General features: G+C 40.8%; 1 protein-coding gene across 1 annotated transcript; it reads right to left on the bottom strand.

Moving 5' to 3' along the window:
* Window positions 1–2,393: 2,393 nt before the first annotated feature.
* LOC120051097 (leucine-rich repeat transmembrane neuronal protein 4-like) lies at window positions 2,394–27,347 on the bottom strand. The gene is made up of 9 exons (XM_038997757.1): window positions 27,276–27,347; window positions 26,578–26,652; window positions 26,429–26,464; window positions 24,561–24,938; window positions 24,166–24,333; window positions 23,903–23,977; window positions 22,748–22,845; window positions 22,167–22,423; window positions 2,394–3,943 (listed from the first exon to the last, which is right to left on the bottom strand). Exons 1-9 carry the CDS (start codon window positions 27,345–27,347, stop codon window positions 2,394–2,396), a joined length of 2,709 nt encoding a protein of 902 aa, XP_038853685.1.
* Between the last annotated feature and the right edge of the window lie 26 nt (window positions 27,348–27,373).

Genomic DNA, 27,373 nt, shown 5'->3' on the forward strand with positions numbered 1-27,373 from the left:
TCATGATTTTCTAAAAACAAATTGTGACACAAATGTAAAAAGCATGTCAAACATCCTCCCTCCCTATTATTAAGTTTCTATGTGAGAACTGCCATGACAATTTCAGATACCCAAAATATTTCTGGGCTGTCCTGGTTTGGAATCGCCTCATTCTCATATAAGAGCAAGATAGACAGACTGCCTCAATTCTTCTCATCTCAGCATTCTCCTGCAGACTGTGGTTGAGAAATGTTCTGCAGAGGACGTCCTCCTGACTAGAAACTGTTCTGCACCTGTGCAATTAATAATGGATGACATTACTGAGAACATGCATCTAAAATACATTTGTGCTTTCGCCTTCGGTATGTTATGTGGGATTTGAGATACTTGAGGAGGAAATGAAGAAAAACATACTGTAACGAGGCAAAGCACTGGTAAATGGTGCTAAAATATTATAGGAAATAGAAACTACCTTCTATAATATTGGTGTAATTCATGAGCAACCTTTCTCCACTCCAATGTGTATGGGCTTTTTGGCTACCAAAGGGAACACTGAGTCAGAGAGAAAGGTGCAGACTTAAGTGGCCCTACTATATCTCCCTAAACAAAGCATGCCCTGTTAATCATTATCTACCATTCTGCCAAAAGCCAACAAGCAGCAATACAGGGAAAGACAGATACATGGCATCAGGGAAAGAGAGGGCACACGCAAAAGTGCCTAATTAAGCATGTGCAAATCAATAAGAATTTCTGTGCGACTTCCTCCCTCAACTCCTTAGCATCTGTCTGTGGTCCTGAGAAATGGTCATGTAAAAATAAGCTATGCAGCATGAATTTCCATCTTCAGTAGTCAAAATATGAATGCCATTGCTTTACTTTTGATAAGTATTATTTCAATGTATGGTATACTGTAATTCTGCAGTTGTAAGGTAAAATGTGCGAAATAGACTGGCTTAATCTGATTAGATGCCTTGTAATTAAGGGGGCCAGAGGGCCATAATATCAGTTCACATTATTATTATGCTGAATTTGTAAAGCTTAACAGTATGAGATCTACTGGGGCACCCTATGTCAGAATTTTTTTTAAATCTGTTTGCGCAATTACGCAATGTTCCTTCTCTTTCCAATAATTATTTTGTCTGGGAAACAAATCAATGAAATGATGACCATAAATCCACTTAATCTTTATCAAATGAGGCTTTGAGAGACATCAGAGGAAACACAGGTGGTTGGCTAAAATAGTGGTGATATGTTAAAGGGTAAAAGTAGTAAAGGGAAAACCTTCTTTCAACTTTCCTTCTCCTCACTACTCTACCTATCCCTTCTACCTCTACCTCAGTGGTTTCCAACCTTTTTCAAAACTGAATTTTGCTCTGCCCGGAGTACCCCTGAAGAACCCCTCATGTGCATTTTACCAGTAGGCCTATGGTCTCATGAGTCTTCTCAAGTACCCCCTGTAGTACCCCTGGTTGGGAAACACTGCTTTACAGTATACATTCCTTTGTTACTCAGTTCTAAACCACTCAGTGTAGCTCGCTACACAGCCTCTCACTCAGTCTCAGATCTCCAATGCAGACTTCCAATTTTCTGTTAATAAAATCAAGGTCTTTCTTACTGTAAGAAAACAGCCTGATTGCAGGCTTACAACATCAAGGGCATCTGCTTACTGTGGTACTACATTGTCAACAAAAACCTGCCTGGTTTTGCACCTCTTTGGCTAGAACCAGAAACATCTAATGAAAGAGGCATAGAGAGAGAGAGAGAGAGAGGCCAGGTTTGAGATAATACTGTAGATCGAACTTATCTCAATAGAAATAGAGTGTTTTCTACTGAGGATCTCCTGTACTTGATAATTCAATATCTTTACTGAGCTTTAATGTCATGTAATATACCAGCCATTACACCCGAGAGGTGATAAAGGTATAGCCTCTGTCAATTTATCACAATCAAGATAGTAAGTAAGAGAGTGAGAGAGTTAAAATAAGACAATAGTGACATTTTACCACATACTGTATAAAGCCATCGGCAAGGTATGCTGTTGTAGCGAATATACACGATAGGCAAAGACTCACTGCACAGTGACTTGATATGGTACGTAAAAAAAATAAAAATCATTCTATTTTGCCTACAGTAAGATATATATTCAAACAGGAGTGCAGGAAAGCTCAAGCTTCACTCTCTCTTAATCAATTCATGATACTTATTTTTTGACTGAAAGAGGCATACTGTACTTTACAACATGACCTGGGTTTACAAATGGATCTGAACTAGCCTGGCATGTTATGACTCAAGTCACGATGCATTGACTCATATTTCCTATCCAACAAACAAACAGCAAAAGGATAATGTAAAATATATTTTTATCCCCAAAATCACTGAGAAATTTACCTCTGGTGCCCCGCAGTGGAAATGGATCATACCTCACATTCTCTGGAGCCTGAGATTGTGTATGTGTAGGGTCCAGTCCCATTAACCAGCACATCCATAGTTGCAGAGTTTGCAGGTTTGTAGTCCACATAATACTCTTGCAGAGGTGAGCTGAGAGTGCTTTCTGTTTCCCGCACATTTTTTCGCCGCTTTTTGACCATGGAGCGCTGCTGGAGCTGCTTAATGCTGTTGGGGTAGCGCTTCCAGGACACATAAATAACCAGGAGAATTATAGCCACCGACAGGAAAAGTGCCACACAGCCAGCAATAATTTTATGGAGAGACACATACTCAAAGTCCTGCTCTGGGGTGGTAGGGGAGACCCCTGAAGGAGACGGAATGGTCGTAGCACTGCGAGTCAACTCCTCCTCAACCCTGAGCAACGTGGGAAGGGGCAGGAGCTCAGGCTGAGATGGGATGTTGAGGGAGGCTGTGGTTGAGACAAAAGGGGTGGTGGGAGTGACCTTACAGATACTAAATGTCTCTACTGCATCGATCACTTTCTCTCCCTGGGCCTCCTTAGGCCCAGCACAAATCATAGTGGTCTCCTTGTTCCCCTTGAAGTTCCTCAACCAGGCCACTAAGGGGCAGATGGTAGGGCTACAGTACCACACATTACCAGCGAGGCTGATGGTGGTGAGGGAGATCCAGCTATCCACTGTCTCCTGGGACATGTTGCTAAGCTTATTGGAGTCCAGGTTCAGGGTCTGTAGGTTGGGGAGACATTGGTACGTACTGGCATCCACAACTTGCAGTTCATTTCCAGAAAGATCCAGTTTTTGCAAGGACGTCCACGTCCAGGTTAGACCCTGGTTTATTGACTTAATTCGGTTCCATTGCAAATAGAGTGCCCGCAGGTTGGTGAGGCGGGGAAAGTGAGAGAAGTTGATCTTTGAGAATTGATTGTGTTCCAAATGAAGCTCGATCAACTTGAGCAGTCCAGCAAAAGCATTTCGAGTCAGGCTTCGCAATCGATTGTAGCCAAGATCGAGGAACTCCAAATTGCGCAAATCCTGAAAAACACGCATTGGGACCGTTTTCAGGGAGTTGGACCGCAAGTGGAGACTAAGCAACTTCCGCATGCCCTGAAATTGACTGGGCTGGAGGGCCTGCAGCTTGTTGTAAGAAAGGTCAAGATTGCGTAAGTTAGGGACAGTATGGAAAGTGTTGTTTTGTAGCTGTGTGATCTTGTTAGAGCTGAGAATCAACTCCTTGAGCCTCCGTACCCCATGGAAGGCTTGGCTGTCCACTGTATTAATGTAGTTGTGGTCGAGATAAAGCCAAACAAGCTGACTGAGGCCTGAGAACTGACTAGCTCTGAGATTCACTAAACTGTTGTAACGCAGAGAGAGGCCCTGGCATCCCACAGACACATTGTTTGGCACATCCCGGAAGGCATTGGACTCACAGTATACTATTTTCCCATCACATCTACAGCTTTGAGGACAGGCTCGCTCACGAACACTGATTGGAGACGCTAGCAGCCAGCCCTGCACCAACAATGGGATCATGAGCCATCTACGTCGCATCAGGGATCCTGCAGACACGGGGGAAAAAGATAAGGACACTCAAAAGGTGTATATGTTTGTCAGTATCTGTTAAAATGATCATGCTGAGAATAAACATGTTGACACTATGAATGAAGTGGGAGGGAAAATATTATCTACTTTTCTGCACTATTTTCTTAAACAAGCTTTATCAACTTGTTTTAGGGGACCAGCAGGCTATAGTCCTTCCCTGTTCTAGAACCGCTTACATTCAAACGAGCACTTGAGATGAGAATAAATCGGTTTCATCCCAGGGACCAGTGCCTATCCACGGTCAGAGGTTGAGAAACACTGATCTGAATGAAAGCACCGTACCTAGGGGTTGTTTAGGGGAATAGTGGAGAGTGGTTGTGGTACTGTGTGGTAAAACATCTAACTTACACTGAACAAAAATATAAATGCAACATGTACAGTGTTGGTCCCATGTTTCATGAGCTGAAATAAAAGATCCCAGAAATATTCCATACTCACAAAAAGCTTATTTCTCTCAAATCTTCTGAACAAATTTGTTAACATCCCTGTTAGTGAGCGTTTCTCCTTTGGCAAGATAATCCATCCACCTGACAGGTGTGGCATATCAAGAAGCTGATTAAACAGCATGATCATTAAACAGGTGCACCTTGCGCTGGGGGCAGTTAAAGGCAACTCTAAAAACAATGCCACAGATCTCTCAAGTTTTGAGGGAGTGTCCACCAGAGCTGTTGTCAAAGAATTTAATGTTAACGTCTCTACCATAAGCTGCTTCCAACCTGCTTCAGAGAATTTTGCAGTACGTCCAACCGGCCTCACAACCGCAGACCACGTGTATGGTGTCAAGTGGGTGAGCGGTTTGCTGATGTCAACGTTGTGAACAGAGTGCCCCATGGTGACGGTGGGGTTATGGTATGGGCAGGAATAAACTAGGGACAGAGAACACAATTGCATTTATCGATGGCAATTTGAATGTACAGAGATACCGTGACAAGATCCTGAGGCCCATTGTCGTGCTATTCATCCGCCACATCACCTCATGTTTCAGCATGATGATGCACAACCCCATGTTGTAAGGATCTGTACACAATTCCTGGAAGCTGAAAATGTCCCAATTCTTCCATGGCCTGCATACTTTCCAGACATGTCACCCATTGAGCAAGTTTGGGATGCTCTGGATAGACGGGTACGACAGCATGTTCCAGTTCCCGCCAATATCTGACAACTTCACACAGCCATTGAAGAGGAGTGGGACAACATTCCACATGCCACAATCAACAGCCTGATCAACTCGATGCGAAGGAGATGTGTCGCGCTTCATGAGGCAAATGGCGGTCACGCCAGATACTGACTGGTTTTCTGATCCACGCCCCTACCTATTTAAAAAGGTATCTGTGACCAACAGATGCATATCTGTATTTCCAGTCATGTGAAATCCATAAATTAGGGCCTAATGAATTTATTTAAATTGACTGATTTCCTTATATGAACTGTAACTCAGTAAAATCTTTGAAATTGCTGCATGTTGAGTTTTTATTTTTGTTCAGTATAAATACAAAAGCTGCATGCTGCAAGTGTTCAGCTGCTGGTGTGCTTTTATAGATTAATTAGCAATCACATCCATCAATCCCATCAATGTTGTATTCCTGTGGGTGATATTGAGAGTAATGTGAGGTAATATTGAAGGTTAGTAGTTCAAGAGGTATAGCAGCTATAAAGGAATCATGCGCTTGAATTGTTTTGGAATGAACTACTATTAAAAGAATGGCCAAGCAGTAATATTTGTAAATTAAAAGAGAATTGATGGGGATTTGTAATTTGAGAAAATATATTAGTGACCCATGCATGTGAGCTCAAGCCACAAGAAGTCTATGTGGCATAAAAGCTGTTATAAAAGTGGTTAACTTCCATCTCACATGTCATAATACTTTCATTGCAATAATTGGACATTTAGTGGAGTACTATATCATGGGGCAAGAGAGGTATCTGGAAAACAATTGGCCAGCCCAGTTGTGGGACTGTGAACAATGTATGCATAAATGCAAATAGAGACTGAGACAGAAAAAGACTAAAGAGTCAGTGGTAGGCTCGGCTATGTTTCTGGTTGGCAATTATACAGAAAAATCCATAAGAATCAGCCCATGATTCCCTTGCCCTGTTCATTTCTCTGTCTCTATGTAACACATTGCCCTGGGAAAAAAATGTTCCCACAACGTTCCCTTAAGAGTCTAATTTGGTCATGAACTAACGTTTTCATAGAAATGTTCCTGTGATGTGCAAGGAATGTTTCCAAGAGACCATTCCCTTAATGTCAAATATAACTTACCCAGAACGTGGTTACCACGTTCTCATAACATAAGATATTCATGTTCTAGACAAGTTTCATGGGAACGTTGCAAAAACATTTTGTGTCCAGTTTTCTGAGGGTTAGGAGACTATTCCATCAACATCCCACTAAACATATACAGAACACGGTTGCCATGTTCTCAGAACATAAGACATGAATGTTCTGGACAAGTTTCATGGGAATGTTGCAAAAATGTGTCCAAAAAAGATCATTATACATCATGTCATGTTACCAAGCTCATCAAGGCCCTGATTGGTGAACCACTCATAGTTCTTTGTCTCTTGGCAAGGTTAGGGATACTCACACACAATGCTTTTAAGATACAGTTTTTTCAGTTTACATATTTGACACACATGACAACATTGTGCGTGTTCAATTCATCCGAAATTATTATTCAACATGTCCTCACCTGGAATTTGAACTCACAACCTCTTGGTTCACATTACTTTGATCTTCCTGAATCCTGCTATACCACCATGTCTGTGTAAGGTACTGTATAAATTAATCTGATTATTCTCACTTCAATGAATTTATTTACTTATTTCAGCTATTTAAGAGCTTTCTATATAGTTGTCTGATGTCGGTGGGGCATGTTAACCTGTTTTAATGATACTCATGAATCACTATGATCGATAAAATATTTTCTTGAGTGTAATTTTAACAGAGCTGAGATTGACTCAGCACATTCACCCTATTGCTTACACCTATCAAGTTGTTTCAGATATACACAAGTGCCTATGGGAGGAGGGGTTAGGCCAGCGGTTCCCAAACTAGGGGTCGCGATCCCATGTGGGGTTACCTGATATTAAAATGGGATTGCGGGAGCATTTCCAAAATCCTGGTTAAAAATCTTTACTTTTTAAAAATAATATCGTCTTTGTCTCTCAAAATCATTGTAATGTGGTTAACCATAAAAATTTAAATTATTCAAATCTGGATGCTTTTCCTTCACTCTGCGGTCCAACTCATCCCAAACCATCTCAGTTAGGTTGAGGTCGGGTGATTGTGGAGGCCTGGGCGGCAGTTAGCCTAGTGGTTAGAGCGTTGGGCCAGTAACCGAATCCCTGAGCTGACAAGGTAAAAATCTGTCGTTCTGTCCCTGAACAAGGCAGTTAACCCACTGTTCATAGGCTGTCATTGTAAATAACAATTTGTTCTTAACTGACTTGCCTAGTAAGTTAAAACTCAAACAGAGAATGCCCTTAGATTGTGGGAAAAGGCTGCACTTCAATCATTTGGTGAATGACTAAGCTATGAAACCACGCACTATTACAGAGACTTTGATATTATCAGCTGCAATTGATATGATGAAAACAATGTATGGGGAGGTAGAGGCACAGGAACTCACATCAAAACCTTTGTCAGATAACCCTGTGAAACTAAGAATTGATGCTATAGCTAGTAATCAAAAGGAAAACGACTCAAAAACTCTATCACGGAACGGCTGGCAGTCCTCTGCACTCTAGTTATGTCTCCCTCTGCCATATGGACGCATTGTATGTTACACCCACTTAGCTATAATGGATACACCGAGAGCAACTGGTGGAAAAAGAGCTGAGTGCAAAACTCTGAGATATTCAGAACGTAATTTTGATTGTAAACTACATTGCACACGCCTGTTCGCAAAACTATGTGGAGATATGGGATCAGATGTTCTATTTTCACACCGAGAGGAAATATTGGAAATTGGAAATTGTTGGAAATATTTTTCGAATTGAGAGAGGAACTGTTGTCATCTGCAATGGATGTAAAAAACAGCCTTTGTAGACTTTCTGTGTAATAAAAAGAAATGTGTCTCCTTGCCTAGGTAACAGACATATTTGGGAAACTCAACAAACTGAACCAAAGCATGCAGGGGAAATACCAACAAATTCAACAGATGAGTGACCGATTCAGCTAAATCCACCTGACTGTGATCCTGGCTCAGTTGACATGCCGGTAAGTGAAATCGAACAGCTGATCGAGCTGTCATGTGACCGAATGCTGCAGACAACCCATTCACGGGTCACTACGGAAGAGCTTTGGTTCCTGACTCAGAGAATACTGTGCCGTCTCCCTCCAAGCATTAAAACTTATGGTATGCTCATTCAGTGCTCTCGTCTGCATAAAAAATAAATAAAGATCCAGGTTGAATATCGACCACGCCTCCTGACTTTGAGAAGCTCCGACGCAACATGCATCAAGCACACCCATCTCATTAGTGGTGGTAAGATAAGATAAATATGTCAGACTCATTTGCAATTGACTGTCATAGCCCCACATTAAAAGTATATGATGGTGAGTTGAGAATACAATCAGAAATACTGTTTTGCAATCGACTGCGATAGCCCCAATTAAAAAAGTAAACATTGGCTGTTAATAACATGGTTGGGGTCGCGAGAATTTTCAGATATCAAAATATCATTTGCGAACCTCTGCATTAGGGATTCCTCTGGACAGGGCCTAACTATACTGGCCCAATAAGCACATGCACTAGAGATATCCCTTATTGGGAGAGTGGTTAGGGAGCTCGTCATTGGTGCTGATAGCCTGGGTTTGAGATCCGGTAGGGGAATCATCTTAATGTCACATTCTTAGCAATTTATATTAATGTCATTATTTGGCAACAGTTACAACACACTTATCTGATCTATTTCAAATGAGTGTCTCATTGAAAGATTGGAATCTGTAGGATTACCCCTTGAGCATGAATTATGACCACATTTCCACTACCTTTCATGAATTATCAATATTTATTAATTCTATATAGCTGAGCATCTCTCCATTGTCTTCTTGACATCCACACCACATACCATCTATATCACGCATTTACAAGTTCAAGAATGGATGTTCAACTGCAGATTGCCCCCTTTAACATATTGTGATGTCTGTGATTTGTCCCAAGTGATTCTGTTGCAATTTACACATTAAAACCTGGAGCTGGAACTCTGTGTTGTGTATTGTTTTGGTATAACTGGCATCATCATTGCTTAAATGGCAAATGTGAGAAAGTATAAGACATGCTACTGTAAATATGCACATTTCTGATATTCTGAGAATATGGCAACCATGTTCTGGGCATGTTTCTATCAGAAGCAACACTACCACCTGGGCCATGTTTTGGCAACAAATTAGGAATGTTACAGATAGAAATGCACAGAAGCGGTGCTTGAGAAAACTCACCAGGGAAGCCAGAAAAAAAGGCATATTACAACCTTTGTGTTATGATAATCGCACTGTTTGCTCTATAACCTGTTAGTTCATATTCCTTGACACTGTGGTATACTGTATAGGCCTAAGGCCGAGACAATAAGAAGACACAGTGGCTGTCCGGTGAAGTGCATAAAACATATTGCATTGAACAAACAGTTACATGACCTACAGCATGGTCAAGCAAGGTAATGTTTCCAACATTTTCGGACAACTAAACAACTATTTATTTAGAACCACGGAGAGTTACCGCAAGTTGCAAAGAAAACAGGAGCTGCCTCCTATTTCAGCACCATTTCAACTTCAACATTTCAACATCATCTACCGTAATCACCTCTGCTTAGTGTAATACAGCGACAACTAAAAGATACCAAAAACGATTTAGTGTCCAATCAAAGTAATATAAATATGATGTTGGCTGTCCATGGTACTGATTTCTGTTGTGTGTGTGCCTGCATGCGCGTGTGTGTAGAAAAAACATGGTGACTCACCCTACTTGTAGAGAAATGCCGATGCCATCCTCCTCTTTCATTTTGCCTAAATGGTTTTATATTTTGTATTACTATTATTATTATTTTTCGGGCCTTTCGATGTAAAATGAAAAGTACCTTGTTTGAACATTCTACACACATTTACATACTGTACATGTTTTTTTTTACAGTAGTTACATAGCAAGAATAAAGTAAATTGATTTTTTGATATACATTACATCTGGATAGATAGTACTAATACAATATACATCATGTTTTCAGCCATAACTATTATTGAACATGAGCTTTTAAACCCACACCTCAGCTACTCTCAGTCCAACCCACCTATCTCCATAAACCGCCTGTTTATGATTTCCATGTGCCATATTTTTCAACTGTTCTGTGATGTTTAACATACATTCTGAACTGGTCTAATCGCATAGTATAGGTTAAAGATATATCTTTTTACTAAAAGTACTATTTTATTGTTGATTGATTGACTATGGCTCATAACAGTGCTATTTGTAGGGTTCATTTTAGATAAATGTGGTGATTTTTTCAGCCATTCCTGAACCTGTGACCGGAAACAAGCTATAGTACACGATTTCAATTTGTTGTTGTCCTAGGCTACCTGGCTAAAATGCTTGCTTGCTAGCCTAACTTCCTTTCGTGGGCAATGATACGCCAGGCCATCTAATTAACATTAGCATACTACATCTAGCTACATGTCGAACTTCCATCCTCTTAGGCCAGGGGCACAATGTGTGAATTTATGGTTGGATCAGAATCGTCGTTATTGTAACGACTCCCACCGAAGGGGGCTCCCCTTCCTGTTCGGGTGGCGCTCGGCGGTCGTCGTCACCGGCCTACTAGCTGCTTTTCCTCCCCCTTCCTTTTTGTTTAGTGGTTACACCTGTTTGTGGTTAGGGTGATTAGTGGGGCTTTATTACCCAGCAGCCCGGCCTGCTGGGTGTGCGGGATTGTTGTGTGTACAGGTAGTACATTCTTGTGTGTCACGGTTCGTGTACGTTGTGTCTTGTGATTTCGTGTTCTCACTTTATGTGGTGGAGCATTACTTTTAGAGTAGCGTCGTGTTTCACCCGTGTTGGGGAATTAAATTGGAACGCTACTCTGAACTCTCTGTCTCCTGCGTCTGACTCCGTCATCCACTACACCCCGGGCATTACAGTTATAATCATTGCTCAGACTAAATCCCTATCTCCATCCATGGCTGATTTAGGAAAGGGACAATTTTACCACCACGAGATGCAACAATTCAAATTTTTGTTCTGTCAATGACGTTTGGCTTTTGATGTGATTGGTCTGAAGCCAAATACAAACTAGCTTTCCTTGACACTTTTTTTGGTGCACCAGGACCATTCATAGCTGAGCTCACCCAGTTTAGCTCAACGCTGATTGGCTATTATTATTTTAATTTTTTATCAAGGGAGGCCAAATGGTCGCTGGCTTCCCTTGCAGTCAATCATACTGGCGGCAATAATGGCATTCTCTTTTTGACCAGACAGCATCAGGTAGATACGCTACACATACTGAGACAGAGGGGCGCTGTTTCATTCGCTCAAATGCTTTCTCTGGTGAGATACATTCAGCCACCTGTGAATTGAAGGAAATTTATGAAACACAGCGAGACGAAATAATAAATGATTTTGTTCATTTTTTTCTTGGTACATTTTTGGGGGAAGCCTGGCTTCCCTTGGCATCCATGAATACAAGCCACTGGAAATGCAATGAGGAGAGCTGATGTGATTCCTAATGAGAGACACATGTTAGTTCTACATAGTATATGTGGTGTGGATTTCAAAAAGAAGATAGCTGAGCATCTCAAAGAGAACTATCTAGAATTCTACCGATTCCCATCTTTCAATGAGAAACTAATTTGAATTAGATCAGATACGTGTGTTGTAACTGTTGCCAAATAATAACATTATTAACATATATTGCTAAGAATGTGAGTGTAGGGTGACTCCCCTAGCAGGTCTTGAACCCAGGCCACCAGCACCAATGACAAACACCCTAACAACTGTCTCAATAAGGGATATCTCTAGGGTATGTGCTTATTGGGCCAGTATAGTTAGGCCCTAGCCAGAATAAACCATAACCCCTCCTCCCTAAGCACTTGTGTAGATGTGAAACAACTTGATATGTGTAAATAATAGGATTAAGTACATCTCAGCTCTGTTAAAAGTACACTCACGAAAACTTGTATTGATCATAGTGATTGAGGAGTATCATTAAAACAGCTTAATATTCCCCACCAACATTAGATACCAATACAGAAAGTGCTTAAATTGTTGAAATAAGTCAATCAAATCAATGATGAGAGCATAGTCAAATGAACTGATAAATGACATAGACATAGTGACGTAGCAGGAAGATCTGAATGCTGTAAACCAAGAGATTGTGAGTTCAAATCCCAGGTGACAACATGTCGAATAATATTTGCTCTATAAATGATCATGTACAATGTAATTGTGTGTCAAATATCTAAGTTGAAAACACTATGTTAAAACCACTGTGTGTGAGTATCCCTAACCTTGCCAACAGACAAAAAGAGCTATGAATGGATCAGTGATTCACCAAACATGGCCTTGGCAACAGTAACAATGCATGATATGTATGGGGGGGTCCTTTATTTTGGACCATTAGGCGACATCCTAACAACTGATACACATGTTCTTGCAATGTTCCTATGAAACGTGTCAAGAACATTAAAATTGTACATTCTGAGAACATGACAACCATGTTTGGTGGGACATTGATAGACTATTCTCCCAACCCTCAGAAAACTGGACACATGAATGTTCTTCCAACTTCCCATGAAACGTGTCTAGAAAATGTATATCTTATATTCTGGGAACATGGCAACCATGTTCTGTGTATGTTTGGTTTGTGAAATGTTCTACATTTAATACCAAAACATGCAACAACAAAAAAATGGCAGGTTATTGCTAACATAGATAGAATGTTTCTCTAACTAACAGGAACACTGGACAATCATACATTAAGGGAACCAACAAAAACAATCTCAGAATGTTTTTGCTAACGTAGATAGAATGTTCCCTTAACTAACAGCAAATCTGGACCCTCATACATTTGGGGAACGTTATGGGTAACATTACAAAAACGATATATCTTCCTAGATTTGTTAGCTGGGGCATTATGCTCAGGAGAACAGTGTCAAAACATCATCCAATGAAGGCAGACACTGATAAAACCAAAAACATAGCAAACCTGTTGATCAAAGTGAAAACGATTTATCTAGGCTATTATATATAAAATATGTATTATGTTTAGTGACCATAGTCTGTCCTCGCTCTGGTTCCCATCTCGAGACAAGGAATAAAGTTATCAAAGCTATAACTTAATAGCAAGACATTTGAGATACAAAGCCTGGTAGGCTAATTTCATAAAGGCTGCTACCCTAGCCTACCCTGAGGCACATTCGCATTGGCATGCGGCAGATTGATAATGGTGTTCCGTTCAATGTGTGAGGGTCTGCATGGCATTATGCCTCTAGGGATTTTCTCTATGTTGTGAAGAAATTATAAGCCTATCAAAATATTCCAGTAGCATAGAAAATACATAACATATGGGTTTTGAAACAATCATGTCATCAATGACGTGATTCCTTCGCCTTTGCGCTGTTGTCTTGTCTAACATGAGCACAATGTATATGGGCAAATGGAACACATTCTTTCATAGTGTCTTCAACATACCCATGTCTGCGTGCTGTTCTTTCCACAGGTTAGAGCCTTCTGATGCTCGACTCCAAAGCCCGCATGTCACGCGCAGTCCTCATTTGGTTGGACAAATAACCAACACCGCTCAACTAACCAGTGCAACGAAGTCAATGCAGCCAATATGCTCCGCAGCCAAACGCAGTGCACTGTGCACACCTGCCGCTGTGCTCAAAAGTCTTGTAAGTATGGAGTAGCCTTATTTAGCGCTCGTATCCTTATATCAGTTGCATACCACGACTCCAATTACACAAGCAAAGCAAAGCGTTGTACTCTAACAGATTATGATGTAAAAGCCCATACACAGCATATCCCCCCATGGAAAAATACACTTTGAAAATAAGTTTAGGCCTATGTGTGGGTTGACTCAAGAAACGCCAAATTAATAGCCTATCAAGTAACAAAATACGCTGATATTCCCGCGCAGCAAGCGTGTAATCCAGTCAGCAAGCGCCAGTTAAAGCCTATGTTGGTGGGATTTAGCCAAGCAGATCACTGGCAAAGGTTTTCGCTCCATAGTCCAGTCGCAACTGGTCCTGATGAGAGAAATACATACAATTATACAGTTCTGTCGAATGCCAGTGCGCTCAGCCTCGCCAGACAAGGCTATTAAGGATGCCCTCTCCTGGCCATAACGCGTGCCAGCAGTTGCCATCAAATGGATGGATGAATATACACAAAATTAATAGACAATTTTTTTATGTCTGAACAATGAACTGTAGGCTACTACACAATAAAATAACGTTGCTGATTATTTGTTGATTTCAACAAGCATATTAGGTTGCAGGCCTAAACTTAAAGCCAAGGCTAAAAGCATCTAGCCAATATATCAAGAAATAAAGGCATCAGGTGTAGGCTACACTAGTAATTTCAGTATCATTTTTCTTCATAAGCAATATGTAATGCAGTTTATTCCGTGCCATTCATCATTTAAACCATGCAGGAAATAAAAGGCTTAGAGGCACAGTAAAGATACACTACATGACCAAAATTATGCGGACACCTTCTTGTCGAACATCTCATTCCAAAATCAATGGCATTAATATGGAGTTGGTCCTCCCTTTGCTGCGATAACAGCCTCCACTCTTCTGGGAAGGCTTTCCACTAGATGCTGGAACATTGCTGTGGGGCCTTGCTTCCATTCAGCCACAAGAGCATTAGTGAGGTCGGGCACTGATGTTGGGCGATTAGGCCTGGGTCGCAGTCGGTGTTCCAATTCATCCCAAAGGTGTTCGATGGGGTTGAGGTCAGGGCTCTGTGCAGGCCAGTCAAGTTCTTCCACACCGATCTCGACAAACCATTTCTGTATGGGTCTCGCGTTGTGCAAGGGGCATTGTCATGATGAAACAGAAAAGGGCCTTCCCTAAGCTGTGGCCACAAAGTTGGAAGCACAGAATCATCTAGAATGTCATTGCATGCTGTAGCGTTAAGATTTCCCTTCACTGGAACTAAGGGGCCTAGCCCGAACCATGAAAAACAGCTCCAGACCATTAATCCTCCTCCACCAAGCTTTACAGTTGGCACTATGTATTTGGGCAGGTAGCTTTCTCCTGGCAGCCGCCAAACCCAGATTCGTCTGTCAGACTGCCAGATGGTGAACCGTGATTGATCACTCCAGAGACCATGTTTCCACTGCTCCAGAGACCAACGTCGGAGAGAGCGTTACACTACTCCAGCCGACGCTTGTCATTGCGCATGGTGATCTTAGGCTTGTGTGCGGCTGCTCGGCCATGGAAACCCATTTCATAAAGCTCCCAACGAACAGTTGTTGTGCTGACATTGCTTTCAGAGGCAGTTTGGAACACGTTAGTGAGTGTTGCAACTGAGATGATTTTTACGTGCTTCAGTACTCAGCGGTCCCGTTCTGTGAGCTTGTATGGCCTACCACTTTGTGACTGAGCCATTGTTGCTCCTAGACGTTTCCACTTCACAATAACAGCACTTACAGTTGACCGGGGCAGCTCTAGCTGAGATTGCATGGCTGTGTGATCGATTTTATACACCTGTCAGCAAGTGTGGCTGAAATAGCCAAATCTACCAATTTGAAGGGGGTCCACATACGTTTGGCCACTACTCAGCCATTGTTGCACTTTGCACTTACTCACTTAAATGTGTCATGAATAAACAAAAGCTGCCTCGCATGACCTCTTAATGGGACTTTGACTCGAGCTCACAGTAATTTCTGGTGTGGCCCTTTTAATGACCACACTAACTACAAAAATGGACACTTTAGCTCACATTACTAATACACTGCAGTTGGCATGTGATATGACAACAAAACAGGTGACACCAATCAAGCCAATTCAGCCAGTAGGCAGGCAACACAGCCCAAGAGATAACATTGTGATGCCCTCATGCGTTTTATGAATGCATAAAGTATAGACTGATGACCAAAGATAGTTGTTACATTGGAGGAATAACCAGGAATGGAGTTCCATCACAATACAATGTCCAAAATCCACATTTTATACCTGCATGTAACCACATTCGGAACATTAAATACTTACTTACGTAATAAACATCTTAGGGACAAATAACCAACACATTTTAGTTCATTTAGTTTATTTTGGTAATCAGGGTTTTAAAAAGTCTCTGGGAATGGAGCCCAGAGCAAATGGAATATTTATACCCTGACAATTGGAAATTAAAACACTGCAAGTAGTCATGCTACCAGTGTGAGTTGGCGCTAAGAATAGAGCAAGCATAAAATCTTTCCAATAGCCACTGACATGAAAACATGCTTTAAAGGAACAATATCAAGACCTATTGTAGGAGTAAATGTGAATAAACACAATCAGACTTCAACAGAGTAGACAGAAGAATAGAAAAAAAAATGTAGTGTGATGTTCCTCCTACAAAACATTTTAAACATCTTCAACAATGAATCCATGAGAGAAACTGGACTGCCTGTCATGCACTGTCCCTGGCCTGTGCATGTTTGAATGTTGTTGTTGCAATTCAACTGAACATTTAACTGTCCTTGAGAAAGAATGTCATTTTTACTTCCTTTCCCATCTCGGTAAGATTTCTGTCAGCAATTTAGAGCACTGCATTTTATTTGTAAAATATTTGTAATCTCTAAAAACAAATTGCCTGGGATTTTTATTTAGGAGATTCAGATATTTTCCAACCTAATCTTTATCAGCAAAGTATTACAGTAAGCTGCTGTTGTGTATGTATTATCCCATGTCAAGCCACATACACTCAAAGTTTTAATTACCTCCCTAAAAAAATCTTACATGACCCATTTTCTACTCAAGGATATTTATGTGGGCATATGCTTTTGCTGTTAAGAGGATTCAAGGCATGCAGAATGATCAAAGTCATATTTTAGTAATATTAGTATTTCCCAAAACAAGTGTTATTTCTAAGTGTGCATGTTACCTCTTAGTTTTTAAGCACTGGCAAGAATACATTTCTAAATCTGACAAATATAAGGAGACAAACTTTTTGGGGCATCTATTTGTGTGCATCAGTGTTAAATGTTGTCTTGATCAACATTCAACATTCAACAATTCAACAATTCCTGACTATTTTGTGGATGTGTTCCTCAGTCTCACACAGCAAATGAGTTAGCAAGTTCTTTAGGTTATCTATAAGGCTATCTTTGAGAGAGAAGAACTTTGAGTGACATACCTAATCAAATACATTTGGTCCACAAATGTAATGATGAATTTCATTTTCCCTCAGTCACAAGTTCACAACATGCACTTCCAAAGGCAGCGAGGGCTTTTTGTTTTCTAAAGCAACCAGCACTGCCTCCAAATTGCCTCCCATGAAACTTTAATGACTGTCTGTGACTGAGCCCTGAATAATTGAACAAGGGAAAGACCTGTCCTGGATGATTCCCACTGTAACACATTATGGAAATATACAAATAATACTATTAGGTGAAACAAGCCACCTCAGCAATTAGGTGGGCTGCAGGAGAGGTTCAAACTCTGACACTTTTGCTTACTTCAATTGCAATGAGGGCTACTCCGACGACTTGTGCTTGAGGAATGTCTGGTTCAGTATTGAGACTGTAATGACCTTTTAAGATGGTCTCCCTTTATTCTCAAACTTCTTCACAAGGACTTTGTTCTTTTTCTGACCAATTGTGTTCCAACTTCTTCTTGTATTGCCTACATAAGAAAAAAACTAGAAAACTGGCAAACCTATTTCCCATCAATATTGTGATATCTTGGTATCTTTTGATACTTTTGTTCCAAGTCTTAATAATACTATTAATGAGTTAGGTGTACAAGAGAAGCTTGGGAAAAGTGTATTTTGTTGATAATCTGAGTGCAGACTTCAGCTCTTCTATTTCCAGATATGACAGTTACTGTATGTTGATATTTGTGAAGTAATGAAAACCACTACTCCTCTCTGTCACGTTCCTGACCTATTGTTCCTTTTTCTTGTATTTATTTAGTTGGTCAGGGCGTGAGTTGGGGTGGGTTGTCTTTGTGTGTTTTTTGTATTGTCTAGGGCACAGGTGTCAAACTCATTCCACGGGGGGCCGAGTGTCTGCGGGTTTTCGCTCCTCCCTTGTACTTGATTGATGAATTAACATCACTAATTAGTTAGGAACTCCCCACACCTGGTTGTCTAGGGCTTTATTGAAAGGAAAAACCAAAAACCTGCAGACACTAGGCCCTCCGTGGAATGAGTTTGACACCCCTGGTCTAGGGTGTTGTATGGTTTAGGGGGTTAAGTAGAGTAGATGGTTTAGTGTTCAGTGTAGGTGTCTAGGAAAGTCTATGGTTGCCTGAATTGGTTCTCAATTAGAGACAGCTGGTTATTGTTGTCTCTGATTGGGAGCCATATTTAAGGCAGCCATAGGCTTTAGCTGTTGTGGGTAATTGTCTATGTCAGTGTGTAGTGGTCAGTGTCAGCACCATTTCTGTTTATATAGCTTCACGGTCGTCAGTTTGTTTTGTTTCGTTCGTTGCTCTTCTCAAATAAAAGAAGAATGTATTTCTCACACGCTGCGTTTTGGTCCTCTCTACAAAGTCAAGACGATCGTGACACTCTCCGACTAGAGGTTTGAGAGATACAGTATGTAATCTTGGTAAATAAAATATTTCAGCCTCGATGGCATCACAATGTTTAATGAAAATAACTTTTGGAACACATGTGTACTGAATAATCTTGCCTGAACCTGTTAACTCTCAAAGGTAATGCAGAGACTTCAACTCAGAAGTCTACCAGTCTTGTGGTACTTTCAAACCCAATCAGTCATGTCTTTTTAGCTGGTGCAGTCATTACGTTACAGAAAACTACTGTATGATAAGTATGCAGGGCTCAGTCACTGGAACCTGTGTCTTGGAGTACAAATTAAGTCATGCATTTTGTGTATCTTTAGATCTGTGTTCTTTAGGCAGTCAGAAAACATCACTTAATTCCCTTCCATTTGGGAACCTGTGATCAAATGACCTTTGATGTGCTACAGAACTCTAAAGGTTATTTACCATGGTGCCAGTCCTCCTTCTGAAGGCTCAGTACCCTTCTTACAGTAATCCCAACAGAGAGAACAGGAAGAATGCGGTTACTGCACCCTCTTAAATGAAATGTGAAGCCATGCAGAGGAAGCGACCAAGAGAATGTAGCCGTGGGGCAGCTACTGAGACCCAAGTCTAAATGGACCGAGTCAGGCCTCCTGTTTACCTGCACAACATACAGGCAAATACAGTTATTTAGAATAATTCTGAGTTTAATTCTGCCATATAGCTTAATTACCCTAGTGATGCTCCATCTTCAAAAATGTAACTGATATCCCTTTAGACAAATCCAAACTCTGTGGAATTAGAAAGCACTTCCAATGAGGAGTCATGAAAGTGAATGGACAATATCCTCAATTAAAAACTGCAATCTACGGTTAAAAATGTAAAAGCATTATAGTCTGAAAATTATTAATGGGAGAAACTGAACATCAAGACCACTTTGCATAGACATCAAGTTTAAAATCCTCCATCATTGTCAAATAAAACATTCTCAAACAAAATGGTGTAAGCATGCCATCTGCTGTCAGAACATCTGAAAGTGCTATTACACAGAGAGCAGGTAAAGTTGAGTCTTATTAAAAAATAAAAATAAACTGCTCTTTATTTTAAAATATAAGGCAATCAAATTGATCACAACGTTAATTTTAACTGACGACAAATACAATATGAAAACAAACTTTAAATATTGAAAATAGATAAACAATGAATGATTAGTGCAATTTAGGTAAATCATTTACTGCTGTTTGCATAAATCAGCTTGCTTTGGTGACAGGCCACCATTCCTCCTTTTTATCCACAGTTGCATCTGAAAAGAGGAAAAATAGAAGACCAAATGAGCCAAAACAAAAAAATTCCTAGGCAAACAAACCACCATGCAAAACCAAAGCAAGCCTGGTATTTTTGTCACCGCCACCAAAAATCGTTTGTAATATGCCGAAACCGCATGCTTAGACATAAGTGGTATCCATGAGTTTACAGATTCCCATGAACTGGGTAAGTAGAAAAAGTGCTTAATTGCCGAAATCTCGCACTATCTCTTTAAGATCAGCGTCAAGTTACAACAAAGTACCAGTCAAAAGTTGACAACTACTCATTCAAGGGTTTTTCTTTAATTTTACTATTTTCTACATTGTAGAATAATAGTGAAGACATCAAAACTATGAAATAACACATATGGAAACATGTAGTTACCAACAACAACAAAAAAGTGTTAAATCAAAATACATTTTATATTCTTCAAATTAGCCACCCTTTGCCAAGAGTGTGCAAAGCTGTCATCAAGGCATTCCCTCAACCAGCTTCATGAGGTAGTCACCTGGAATGCATTTCAATTAACAGGTGTGCCTTGTTAAAAGTAAATTTGTGGATTTTCTTTCCTTCTTAAGGCGTTTGAGCCAATCAGTTGTGTTGTGACAAGGTTGGGGTGGTATACAGTAGACAGCCCTATTTGGTAAAAGTCCATATTATGGCAAGAACAGCTCAAATAAGCAAAGAGAAATGATAGTCCATCATTAATTTAAGACATGAAGGTCAGTCAATCTGGAAAATTTCAACTTTGAAAGATTCTTCAAGTGCAGTCGCACAAACCATCAAGCGCTATGATGAAACTGACTCAAGAGGACCACCACAGGAAAGGAAGACCCAGAGTTACCTCTGCTGCAGAGAATAAGTTCACTAGAGAGTTACTAGACTCAGAAATTGCAGCCCAAATACATGCTTCAGAGTTCCTGTAACAGACACACCTCAACAACTGTTCAGAGGAGACTGCGTGAATCAGGCCTTCATTGTCGAATTGTTGCAAAGAAACCCCTACTAAAGGACACCAATAATAAGAAGAGACTTGCTTGGGCCAAGAAACACAAGCAATGGACATTAGACCGGTGGAAATCTGTCCTTTGGTGTGATGAGTCCAAATGTGAGATTTTTGGCCCCAACCGCCGTGTCTTTGTGAGACGCAGAGTAGGTGAACGGATGATCTCTGCATGTGGTGTAATGGTGTGGTGTGCTCTGCTGGTGACACTGTCAGTGATTCAACCAGCATTCCAAGTGAAGCTGGTTGAGAGAATGCCAAGAGTGTGCAAAGCGGTCATCAAGGCAAAGGGTGGCTACTTTGAAGAATCTCAAATCTAAAATATATATATATTTTGTACATTTTTGGGGGGGGTTACTTCATTATTCCATATGTGTTATTTCATAGTTTATGTCTTAACTATTATTCTACAATGTAGAAAATAGTAAAAATAAAGAAAAACCCTTTAATCAGTATGTGTCCAAACGTTTGACTGGTACTGTATATTTGAAGCAAACAGAGCGAGCCACGAGCGCATAGCCACCAATTGCTCCTCATCTCCCAACAGTGCGGTGGCACGCATCATTACATTTTTATGCATTTTGGAGTTAAATATCTTTCTTTAAAGTCACCAGAAGTGACCTTCTCAGTCGTTCCAAATGTTTTAAATATCCCGGGGGGCTTGAGCCCAGACCAGTGCAGTGAAGAGACCCACCCCCGATACCTTTGCTTAACAAAAATTCTAGAGGAAATACTGGGTATAGGTTGCAATTCCAAAGATGGAGGAAGTGTTAGAGAGAAATCAGTGATTAAGTGTTATCCAACTGTTTTTACCAACCCCTATGATACAGTACCTTACTCAATTAAACCAGTACGTGACAAGTGACATTAACTGCCAGAAGAGAAGGTTTTTGTGCTCCAATTAATAATAACACCACCATTTTATCCCAAACACAGGGGATAACATTACACCAATTACCCACTTCTGCACTTCCAGCAGCCTCCATATCTGATGTTATGGGAATACACACCACCTCTGGTAAAATGTAATTTCATTAAGGCAAACTGCTGATTGGTGACCGGATACAAACTTTAAATATAAGGTAAACTCAGGTAAATTTGACTGTAATTACCTTGAACGGTTCCAAGGTTGGAGTTATCAAAAAACTGCTTGGGACAGTTAATCGACATTCAGAGCCTGGACGGACATCAAAGAACTTTCTCTTGGGCGAGTCGAGGAACTTCTTGGGAGAATAAATAAACTTTTTGGGGTAGTCTATGAACTTCTTGGGAGAGTGAAGGAACCTCATGGGAGAGTTGAGGTCCTCAGAAGTCATGGGAAGGCGTCGTTTTGTATGAGTACATGCAGATGGAGGCGTTTCTACCACGTCCCTCCTCTCCTTCAGCGTAACTGCTCTAGCATTCCACTTGGCAATATCTCCTTGCTGAGTGGAAACATGGCTGTGAAAACAGAGAGAAATGGCAGAATGTCAGTGATACGATATCTCAAGAAACTTCGAAACATTACAGTAATCTTACAGATTCATCTTTACCTTACCAATTCAGAAATTCTCTTTTGTAGCCGTTTCACTTCCTCAAGTTTGTTCTTTTCAAGGAGAATGTTGCTTTGGACCGTACGTCCTCTGGTGGTTGTCAGTCTGGCATGCAGATCCTCTCCCCCCATGACTGCAATAACAAACATCTCAATTAGGGCTCATAACTATTCACTTGTTGTTTTGTGGTCATTTCAAATTCTATTCTTAATATTGTCTGTGGCAGACTTACATAACTGTTCTCCCTCCTGCTGTGATCTTCTCAGAGTCTCCTTCAGCGTTCTCAGAGCGTCCTCCGTGTGGTTCAGGAGCGTAGTCATCCTCAGTAACCTTGGGGAAACAAATGCAGAACGTCATAAACATGCATCTTCTCCAATGACGACCCAGGGAGAGATACTTTAAACAAGCCCTGCTCAAATTCAGCAGTGGTACAAACCTGATGGAACCAAAGGAAGAATACACATTTAAAATGACATTGAAGCTCATGATTAAAACAAATGAAGCCTTACTCTTCTTGGTGTTTAGAGCACAATGCAGTCATCTCATCTTCATTTTCACAACTTTAGCATTCAGCTTTTCAAGCTCAAGAGCACTAGGTGATGCTCTTTTACAAGTGGTTTTGGCTAAAATGGCTTTAAATGGTTCCTTTGCATTGCCCTCAGATGAAGCAGTTGAAAGAAGAATTGCAAGGCTTCAAAGAAGGACAGTCTGTTGTTTCCTTCTGCTGTGTCTGAAGTTGCTGTGGTATTTGCCCCCATTCCAGATGCTCAGTGATGCAAATGCGACCATGTCCATATTGACAGAGCAGTTCAATAACCTGGAGCAGAGCACAAAGTGTTTTACCACCAGGGAAGTAGAGGGAATTTGCTCCAGACTCGAGGCTTCCACTCAGCAGCTCCAGGTGGGCTAGCACTGAATTTTCTGTTTCAAAATCTATACAAATGCATCATTCAATGACATCATAATAAAAGCAATTTTATCCCTTTGCAGGCGTCCTTTGTGAGGCTCCAGTTTGTTATCAATGGTAGACCATTGTCAATGATAGACCACTTGGTCTAGGGCACTGCATCGCAGTGCTAGCTGTGCCACTGTCGCAGCCGGCCGCGACCGGGAGGTCCATGGGGTGATGCACAATTGGCCTAGCGTCGTCCGGGTTAGGGAGGGTTTGGCCGGTAGGGATATCCTATGGGTTGTGTTTCGGAGGACGCATGGCTTTCGACCTTCGTCTCTCCCGAGCCCGTACGGGAGTTGTAGCGATGAGACAAGATAGTAACCACTAACAATTGGATACTATGAAATTGGGGAGAAAAGGGGGTAAAATTCAACAACAAAAAATATATTATAATATATATATTTTTGCTCCTGCCTAAACATTTTGTAGTCTCACCTCAAGCTCTTGAGATTTGCATCCAGATGCCTCCACAGCCTTCTTTAAGGAGGACATTTCATTCAGTAGTTCTTTCTGTAGTTAAACAAAAGGTTACAAGCACAAACCATCTTAATGACTTATAGTAAGTCCCTATGACATTCATGGACTTGCAATTGTCTTATGCCATACATAGTACATTCCAATTTGCTTAACTACTACATTGAAATAGATTGGTTATACAACTTTGACATATCTACGCAATCTTTGCAGCAGTCTATTACCTCATATTCTCTTTTGCTCTCCTCTTCCAGAGAATTGAACTCATCCATCTCTTTCTTCTCCTCCATCTCCTGAAGAAGTGCAGCCTTTTCTTTCTTCAAGTTTTCAGTCCATCCCATTAGAATGTTGAGCTCCTGCTTGAGATAATCACGCTCAGCAGCAACCATTTCCTGTTGACAGACCACATGGTGAGGTGAGAATTCAATACAAAAATAACAGAAAAACAAATTATAGCTAGATACCTTCTCAGACACCAACGTCTCACAGAGTTGAATTGTCTCCTCAAATCCCCTTTTCATCTGTAAAGAATGACAGTTGGACCATTTTTGCATTTAAATGAAATGATTTCTGACATTCTGCATGATAAACCAGTGAGAAGGCATTGGTGATAGCCAACCTGCTCCTGTGAGTCAGTGGAAATTTGAGACTTTTCCTCTAGCATCTTCTGCAGTTCAGCAACCCTCCTCTCAAAAGTCACCACCTTCACCAGGGCCTCCTGCGCATCAGCAGGCATTTGTGACTTTTCTTCTAGCCGCTTCTCTAGTTCAGCAATCCTGCTCTCAAAAACCGCCCCTTTCTCCATGGCCTCCTGGTTCTGCTGAACTTTGTTTTCCAGCTGTGCATCAGTGGGCATTTGCAACTTCTCTAGCTGCATCTCCAGTTCGGCAACCCTCCTCTCAAAAGTCTCCACTTTCTCCATGGCCTCCTGCTTCTGCCGAGCCTCATTTTCCAGCTGGATCTCCAGACGGGACACCTTCTCAGACAATTTGTTCAACTGGTTTGGAGATAAAAATTCAGAACAGAAGAGAATGCAGGAACATGAGTATGAAGGACAACAAGAAGGTAATGCGGCGTTACGATAAGATGGCAATAGTTCATGTTCACCTTTCTGATAAACTACGCAGTCACACTGCTCTGGTTCATCTCCATGTCAAAGGTATAATCTAACTCATCGCCATCTGTGAATACACAAACAGAAAAAAAGCTATTGAACATGATTTATGCGCCAGTATGGCAAAATATAGCATACCGTATAGCAGAATAAAAGCTACCACTGACATTGATATTTAGTTTATTTTTCCTGTGGTTATTACCCTCATTCTGCTCTGTCAAGACAGACATATCAGCGTTTCTCTTTTTGAGAAAAGGCTCAGCAAAACTTAGGTCAGACTCTCCAGCATGGTGGAAGGCTGGTGATGGCAGTTTTCCCCCCCACGTAACCCTCCGTTTCGGCATCTTTACCAATATAAAGACATGGTTAAACAAAGTAAAAAATAACCAAAAAGTACAACTGTTAAGGAATTAAGCATCAGATACATATCTGTAAGGCACTAAAAGTTAACATTTTTGATGGAAACAAAGTCTGAGGAGGTGACTAGAAGTTTGGTTAAATTCTTAATCCTGTCCTCTTGTTCTCTTTGGAGCTGATCCTTCTCTTGCAAAATCTGGGACAGAGTCTCCTTCTCTGTCGCGGTTGTTTGAGTGACTGAGGAGACGTAAGGCAGTGCACAAAAATAAAGGTTGAAATTGCAGTTGTAAAAAGGGTCAATTCTTCGAAAGGAAAGCCGGCAACATTTCTAAGGAACCCCAATAGCCAGTACAGCTAGACTTGCCTCATGAAGTCGGCGCTTGAGGTCCACAATTTCATTTCTGTATCTTCTAAGAAGGGCTCCGTCATCAGAAACCTCTGTGACATGCGGGTCATTCTTCATGTTCTTTGCTGAACTAGCAAACTACATTGTAGAGATGGGCAGATACTTTATTTAAAAATGAATGTTACATTTGTCTGATATTAATCATTTAAAATAAGGATTTAAGATGGACAAATATTTCACCCACTTGAAGAGTGCTAATTGTTTCTTCCAGAGTAACTGGGGTGATAGTGCAGATGATGACAGTTTTTGCATTTCCACCCAAGGAATTTTGGAGGATACGGTTGAGTTTACTGTCCCTGTAGTTAGTAAAACCCCTGAATGTATGGATAAAAATCACATTAATGAACATTAAACAAATTGCATAAGTTACACAAATGCTGTGGAAAATGGTGAGAAACCAAACACCTACTTCTGGGTTTCATCAGACAGTTTCTTGATCACTTGAGCGAGGGTGAAAAGGCTGCGATTTATATTACATCCTTCTTTGAAACGTGTACCTACAATATCAGATGTCAAAAATCCCAAAATGCAACTGAACTCAACCACCAAAGGAAGGTTGTTCAGATATTTCACACTGTTGTTACATTAGCACAAATATCAAGCCACGTACCTTCAGCGCCTGTTTGACTTGCTCTCTCAGCCCCGGCTGAGAGAGCAGAATTTGTCAACCAAATTCTACATGAAAATGAGACTGGTAAGAAAATACAAAATGGAGGACACATCTGAGTTCACTAAACTTCCTTCACTGTGGCAGCTTACCAAATGGAACACAATAATGGCGCTGTCTGAATTTTCACCAGATGCAGGGTCACCCCTGTCACGACTCTCCAAGATCTGAGAAAAAACACCAGCATTATCTCCAGCACACAGATAACCAGATATGCATTGTTTATTGTGATGTATAATAAAGTGTCTTACCATGCGGAAAATTGTGTGTGAACAACTGCGTCGCTGGTTCCTTTTTGTCTTTCCATAATGGAGATTCTCTAGGGCGTACATTTAACATTGAATAGTGTCAGTATGTTAAAGTCAATACATGGATTATATTTAATCTAACACGATGGTTTAAATAAGGAATAAGAGAATTTTACTTCCTCCTTTTCTAACCCACGCAAGGACTTGCTCAGTAGATGTCACCAGTTCCTCAGTAAGGTAAGCTACATAGACATTTCACCATTTAAAAACACCAGTCATGTCTTGGTTATTGTAGTCCAACAGTTCTATTGTCTTACAATATTTCCATCAAACTTACATTGTTCCCCTCTCAGGTTTCTAGAGGCTTCCTTATCCATCTGTCACAGAGCAAATCTGTCACAGTTTTATTGTAGATCTCCAAGTATGACACCCTCAGAAGGTACTCCTTTTTTGGACGATGAAGTAAAAAATGAAAATCCAACGACTTACAACACATCTTACACATGCATATGACTGTTTATTTTCTATCTACAACTACTCACGTTTTTTATAGTCTGGAAGACATCCTCCATGGCAAAGGGTATAACTCCTGGAGTAAGAGAACTCCCCATCATAGTGAATGTCTTCCCAGATGCAGTTT

Source organism: Salvelinus namaycush, chromosome 1, assembly GCF_016432855.1.
Source record: "Salvelinus namaycush isolate Seneca chromosome 1, SaNama_1.0, whole genome shotgun sequence".
In the NCBI taxonomy this organism is placed as follows: domain Eukaryota; kingdom Metazoa; phylum Chordata; class Actinopteri; order Salmoniformes; family Salmonidae; genus Salvelinus; species Salvelinus namaycush.

What these genes read in the sequence shown, in the direction of transcription:
- LOC120051097 (XM_038997757.1), bottom strand. Translation starts at nt 27,347, where the DNA reads ATGATGGGGAGTTCTCTTACTCCAGGAGTTATACCCTTTGCCATGGAG. An exon ending in CCATTATTGTGTTCCATTTG is followed by an intron (nt 26,465 to 26,577) that starts GTAAGCTGCCAC and finishes CTGCTCTCTCAG; the next exon opens with CCGGGGCTGAGAGAGCAAGT. An exon ending in GCAAATCTCAAGAGCTTGAG is followed by an intron (nt 22,846 to 23,902) that starts GTGAGACTACAA and finishes TGTTTCCCCAAG; the next exon opens with GTTACTGAGGATGACTACGC.